Consider the following 7,058-nt stretch of genomic DNA (forward strand, 5'->3'; position numbering starts at 1 on the left):
CCCCCACCTCTGCCTCATGGAGTGCTGAGATTACAGGCATAAGCCACCAGGCCTGGCTGGCCCTCTTTTAAGTGTACCCAGCTGCTGCTTTTACAGAGTGAAATAGAAATGAGGGCCTCAGTCACCTGTGCTTCTTAGCAACCCTTGCCTGTCATCCGCAGGGCTGGACAACCTGAACAAAATCACAGCCCAAGGGCAGTACGAGCTCCGGGTGGACCTGCGGGACCACGGGGAGACAGCCTTTGCTGTCTATGACAAGTTCAGCGTGGGAGATGCCAAGACTCGCTACAAGCTGAAGGTGGAGGGGTACAGCGGGACAGCAGGTACAGTAGTGGCTGCACTTAGAGCCTACAAAGTCATGGAGACCTTCTTGGCATTTACAGCTTATTTCTCTAACTTTCATTCCTTCCTCATTAATCCAGCCATTTATTAAATCAACAAATATTTGAGTACCTACTGAGTGTCAATCCAGAAACACTGCAATTCAAAAGTGTTGGGTAGATATTTGGATCCTGAAACATTGAGTAGGTTGGGAATCAGGGAAATCAGGATTGATTTCTAATGACCATCTTTCAAAAAAAAGTGTGTCTTCCTTACCCAGTTTTAGATATCAGTTGTAAACTGATTAAAAAAAAAAAAATCCCCAAAGGCCTTAATATTCATCCAATCCAGCACTTCTCAATTTACTCTGGGCATATGGACCCACTGGTGATCTTGTGAATGTCCAGATGCTGACACAGGTTGTCTGGGATAGGGCTGAGATTCTGCATCTTCTCCAAGTTCCCTGATGATGCCGATATAGCTGGTGTTGCTGGCCTGTGGACCACACTTTGAGTAGCAAACCACCCACTCCATCACCTAACTGCTTGAATCTCTTCCAAGACATTCCTGCCATGTGATCATCTAGTCTCAACCTGCATCCTCATGAATAGAAGGTCACGCCTCTCAAGTGGCCCCTTCGTTCCTTGTCTGGCTCATAACCTTCATTCCAATTTTGAAGATTTCTTGGACTTGAAGTGGTTTTGTGTGGTTTCCTGGCTCCACATAAGAGGAGAAATAAATAAGGAAACAACATGTATTAAGGCCTACTAGGTACCATTCTCTTTTGTAGATATTCCACCTGCATTCTTCTCATTTATTCCTCATAAAACCATTTTATGAAAATGTTATTTTTATACAGAAGAGGAAAGAAGTTCAGAAGAGCTCAGCGATTTGCCCAAGGTAAAACAGCTTGTAGAACGTGGATGCAAGCCCAGCTGCAGAAAACTGCATCCGACGGTGTTCTTGGTGACAAAGAAGGGTCAGGACTGAGAGTGTGGACCACCCCCATGCAACCCGTGCTCACTTTCAGTGGCTTTCTGTTATGTTTGTGAGAGCAGAAGAGACAGATGCTTGGCACTTTCCAACCTCCCTGAGCCCTGAAAGAAAACAACCATAAGGTGAAAAGGTTGCCAGATAAAAGGTTGCCAAAAGCCAGGCTGAGCCTAAGGAGGCACAAAGCTCTTTTGAGATGGCAATTTAGTGGTAATAAAGAGAGACACCCAGGGGCAAACACTGCTTTAGTTCTTGAATCCCTCAAAGAATGTTGGCATTTTATTACCTGGAAATAAATACCTCTTTGGTTGAGATGGCTTCAGGCAAGAAGAATAATGTTATAGGGTAAGCAAATTCATTAAGCGGCAGGAATGTGACCTCTGTTCCTCTTTGTAGTTCCATTGAGGAATGAGCCATAATATTTCCCTTTACTGAGATAACGTTTGTAAGGCTGCATTTTCTTGCATGATTTGGCTGCACCCATGCCCTCTGCAGGAGAGCATCCTGTTTCATTAATATCTATGTGTTGTTCTCATGCTCTGGGTAGCATCATCATTTAAAAAGTTGTCTGGGTCCCTTCGACAACTTGCTCCAAATTATCACAGTAGAATGCTTCGGAGTCTTGAAATGTTTGTGCACAACAAAACAATTGGATTGCTGGGTTGGAAGTGAGGAAACGCACAAAGCAATGGCACTGGAATGCTTCAGAAATTCAATAAATTAAATTACAAATTAGATTTCCAAATAGTACTACATGTAAATGGGCTTCTTGTCTAAGAATCACGGAACATTGGTCTGATAAACACTTTAAAAAGTAGCTATGTGATACAGAGGCTATTTAGGGACATCTAATGTCTGCAGAGCTTAATTATGACTAATAAATATTTGTCTGTGGGAGAAAAGCATACCATTATTAAATACATACTTCTCACCTTACTCTCTGAGATCTTTTATGTAAAGGGAATGCAGAAAAGTCATAAAAATAACAACAATCAAAGTAAGTATTTGTATGCCATGCCACCTGTTTAGCATACACCTTTGTATCCATTGTCACAATGGCACTGCTCAGTATATAGAATCAAAGTGCTAGTTTCATTGTATAGATGAGAAAACTGAGGTTCAACAAAAGGCTTGACTTGTGCAAGTGAAAAGATGGGACTCTCCAAAGCCAGCTACAGCCCTCTTCCCACCACATGACGCTGCTTCTGTCGGAAATGAATACAGGAGATGACACTCATGTCCCATTCAGTTCCACATTCAATGCTGACTCTGCATTCAATGTTCAAGGCCAGTCCCACTCCCAGAATCTTTCAATTGTCACCTCTGGTTCTGCCCTTTACAGTCCAGGAGGGAAATTTCAGCTGGGATTTCTCAGGTACCTATTTTCTGTCTCTCCCAGGTGACTCCATGGCCTACCATAACGGCAGGTCCTTCTCCACCTTCGACAAGGACACGGATTCAGCCATCACCAACTGTGCTCTGTCCTACAAGGGGGCTTTCTGGTACAGGAACTGTCACCGTGTCAACCTGATGGGGAGATATGGGGACAATAACCACAGTCAGGTGAGTGGACCGTGAGGGCCCAGAACAGGCCAGGCTTGGGAAGCAGGAGGCGGCTGATGGAAGTACAATTTAACCCCCTATCCTAAAAGAGACTAGTAGGCAGGAACCCTACTTACATGACAACATGTTTTTCCCAAGACAATGAGCACTCTCAAGGACACTGCAGGCCAGGTAAAATAGAAACAGCACAGGCTAACCCTTGATGATCCCAACGACAAACACTGGTCAAATGGATTCCAAAACAGAACGCTTTGCTCAGACAAAATCTCTGTCTGAACCCCAAAAGTAAAGCAGATAAAAGTGGAGGCTGTTTAGACGAAGCAGGGTTGATGACACAGAACCCCTGGCCTGGGGCACCTTTGGAATCCCAAGAATACCTTGAAATGAAGTCCACAGACTTTAAATCTCCACCTTTTGTGAAGAAACCAAGGCCCAGAAAAGCTGATTTTCTGAGGTCACAGGGTGAAGTTGAGAGCAGAGCCAGCTCTCCCCACTTCCAGCCCGTCACATTTTCCCTGCACCACACACATCTCTAGCACTTGTTCTGCAATCACAGGAACAGATTTTTTTGATCCCCTTTAGAAACAGGCGAACGGATCAAATTCAGTAATCTCCCTTACTCTGAGCCCTGCCTACACTGGCACATTCCTGAAAAGTATAAAGCTGCTTGGGACTAACCACTTAATCATAACCAAACTCCTGCCCAGGTCCCTCTACAGAACTTAGTCACCATCCCAGGGAGGAGGGATGGGTCTTCCCTCAAGGCCACACCACACTGATCCCTGGATTGCAAGGATTCTTATGAGGTCTGCTCACTGGAATCCCAGGGACTTTGTAAAAATGCAAAGGGCCAAATTCCACTTTATGATAACCTCAGGGATTCTGATTCAATGATCTCAGGCAAGACATAGCATCTCTTTTTTTTTTTTTTTTTTTTTTTTTTTTGCATATTTGCATTTTTGTTGTTGTGCTTTTGCGGCGGGGATGGGGGGTTGATATACTCCACAAGTGATTCCTGACATACAGCAGATGTTGGGACATGTTGCTTTTCAATATTAGTAACGTTGATACATGTGTTTATGCTCTAGTTAACTGCTAACAAATGACACCTGCGACCTTAAGTGTAGCCCTTACCTTACATAATTTCTGGCACTTTTCAAAGCACTCTTACCTTCTGTACCTCAAGTGCTTATCACTTTTACCCTGCATGGGAATTAGGACGTGGTTTTTCATGCCTGTGTTACAGAGGAGGTAAGAGTCACAGGACATTTCTTGACAGCAGTCCTGTGTTGTTTCCATCTTATTATGTTACTTCATCAATATTTCCATTCTGAGCACTATTTTATCATCTTTATTGCCTCGTCTCAAAATACTTGTATAATACAAAGTTCTTCTAGGAAAAAAACAAAACAAAACAAAAAAAGCAAGCTACATGTCAGAAAGCAAGCCTCTCTTTCCATCCTTCCACTCAATTATGGAAGAAGAAAGAGATGACACGGAAAGGAGCCACAGGAGCAGAGCCCCAGCTTCGACTCTGCTCCCGCTGCTGTGTGGCCTCTGTGAAGTCACTCTCCCTCTCTGGCTTTAGTGCCTGCCACAGTACAAGAAGGTGTGGCTTCCATCCCTGAACTATCAGAGGAAAGAACCAGGGCAAAGGCAGGCAGTGTGTGCACCAAGCTGTTGGACTACCATACTCACTGTAACTGAGTGATTACAAGCGGATTTGCCCATGAAATGAATGAGTCATTCTTTTTTTTATTATTTTTTATTTATTTTATTTATTTATTTATTTATTTATTTATTTATTTATTTTTGACATGGAGTCTCGCTCTGTTGCCCAGGCTGGAGTGCAGTGGCGCGATCTCAGCTCACTGCAAGCTCTGCCTCCCAGGTTCACACCATTCTCCTACGTCAGCCTCCCAAGTAGCTGGGACTACAGGCGCCCGCCACCACACCGGGCTAATTTTTTGTATTTTTAGTAGAGATGGGGTTGCGTTGTGTTAGCCAGGATTGTCTCTATCTCCTGACCTCGTGATCCGACCACCTCGGCCTCCCAAAGTGCTGGGATTACAGGCGTGAGCCACTGAATGAGCCATTCTTAAACCTCACATCCCTGTAAGACTCAGAAACTGCCCATGTCAGTGAATGCCAAACAATTAGAAGCAAATAAAGTGTCTCTATTTTTCTCCCATCTCACTAGCCATTAACTTCTCCACAGTGGGGCAAGGGGCCATGTGGGGTTTCATGGGTGGACTCTACCATCTGCAGACTTCGCTAAAGAGTCAAACTTGGAACCTGGATGCCAAGACGCAAATACAGTTTTTTCTTGTAGAAAGCCTTGGCCAAAATTTCAAGGATATTTCCCCCTACTTAAGACTAGGGAAGTAATACTTACCAAGCACCTATGATGTGCCCAGCTCTGTGATAGCTCCTTTACAAACTCATTTAATCTTCATCTCATCTTTCAAGGCTAGCATTGTCAGATCTTAGGAAAGAAAGAGAAAAAAAAAACATAGTAAAACCGAGGCTCAGAAAATATTGAGAACTTGTTTAATACTATTTATCTCTCAAGTAAGAGCACTAACATTTAACCCTGTATGTCAAGTTGTAAAACTGTGTTTTGTTAATGTTCTTTCTGCTATTCCATACCAAACCCCTATTAAAATATTCCATAGGAATCTTGTGAATTACAGACACACACATACACCCTGTATATAGCTATTCAATTCTAGAACTTCTGATCATGATCTGAATTCCTTCAGAACCTATTCTGAAGGATGCAGGTTTCATCAGCTACCATTTTGCTTCAAGAGGGAAAACCAAAGCTCCATGCAAACTCAGGCAACTCGACTCAGGTGAAAACTTGGGTCAGATTCAGCCAGTTCCTTTGAAAGTTTTCACAACCCAGACCAACAGAGAGATAGGCAAAAGGCAGCTGTGATATACCAAATGGTCAAATTGAAGCAGAACTCATTTAGTTTGACTAAATAGCAATCATCAGTGAATACCTTGCCTAACAGTAACCAACATGGAGGCCTTCTTATTTATTTATTTATTTATTTATTTGTTTGTTTGTTTGTTTGTTTGTTTATTTTTTACAGGGCGTTAACTGGTTCCACTGGAAGGGCCATGAACACTCAATCCAGTTTGCTGAGATGAAACTGAGACCAAGCAACTTCAGAAATCTTGAAGGCAGGCGCAAACGGGCATAAATTCCAGGGACCACTGGGTGAGAGAGGAGTAAGGCCCAGAGCGAGGAAAGGATTTTACCAAAGCATCAATACAACCAGCCCAACCATCAGTCCACACCTGGGCATTTGGTGAGAGTCAAAGCTGACCATGGATCCCTGGGGCCAACGGCGACAGCACGGGCCTCACCTCCTCTGTGATTTCTTTCTTTGCACCAAAGACATCAGTCTCCAACATATTTCTGTTTTGTTGTTTGATTCAGCAAAAATCTTCCAGTGACAACATCGTAATAGTTTTTTACTTCTCTTGGGTGGCTCTGGGAATGGGAGAGGGGTAGGATATACAGGGGTAGTTTGTTTTAGAACCAGCCATATTTTACATGAAGCTATATAATTAATTGTCATTATTTTTGTTAGCAAAGATTAAATGTGTCATTGGAAGCTGTCCCTTTTTTTACATTTCATACAACAGAAACCAGAAAAGCAATACTGTTTTCATTTTAAGGATATGATTAATATTATTAATATAATAATGATGGTGATGAAAACTAAGGGTTTTTCAAGAGATCTTTCTTTCCAAAACATTTCTGGACAGTACCTGATTGTATTTTTTTTTTTAATAAAAGCACAATTACTTTTGAGTTTGTTATTTTGCTTTTAATTTGTTGAGTCTGAATTTCAGCAAAGCCAATCATTTGAACAAAGCGGGGAATGTTAGGATAGGAAAGGTAAGTAGAGGTGGTGGTCAAGCAGAAGGGCTGGAAAGGAGACTCAAGACTGGAAGGGAGGAAAGCACTTTTATAAGCAAAGTTGAACACGCTTGTGAAAAGCTTACAGGCCAGGCATGGTGGCTCATGCCTGTAATCCCAACACTTTGGGAGGCCGAAATGGGAGGATAGCTTGACCCCAGGAGTTTGAGACCAGCCTGAGCAACATAGTGAGACCTTGTCTCTACAAAATAATAATAATAATAATTAAATTAGCCAAGTGTGG

At 42.7% G+C, this 7,058-nt stretch overlaps 1 protein-coding gene across 10 annotated transcripts in view; it reads left to right on the top strand.

Annotated features, from left to right (window-relative positions):
* Positions 1-6,706, top strand: part of TNC (tenascin C) — a 101,258-nt gene extending 94,552 nt beyond the window's left edge. For all 10 annotated transcript variants that reach the window (XM_017875902.1, XM_017875904.1, XM_017875905.1 and 7 more), the window contains 3 exons: positions 162-323; positions 2,714-2,877; positions 5,979-6,706. In XM_017875902.1, the coding sequence (XP_017731391.1) occupies positions 162-323; positions 2,714-2,877; positions 5,979-6,089 (437 nt within the window). In that variant the 3' untranslated portion in view covers positions 6,090-6,706. The remainder of the gene's footprint in view (positions 1-161; positions 324-2,713; positions 2,878-5,978) is intronic.
* The last annotated feature ends 352 nt before the right edge of the window (positions 6,707-7,058 follow it).

Source organism: Rhinopithecus bieti, unplaced genomic scaffold (genome assembly GCF_001698545.2).
Source record: "Rhinopithecus bieti isolate Rb0 unplaced genomic scaffold, ASM169854v2 scaffold_9997, whole genome shotgun sequence".
In the NCBI taxonomy this organism is placed as follows: Eukaryota; Metazoa; Chordata; class Mammalia; order Primates; family Cercopithecidae; genus Rhinopithecus; species Rhinopithecus bieti.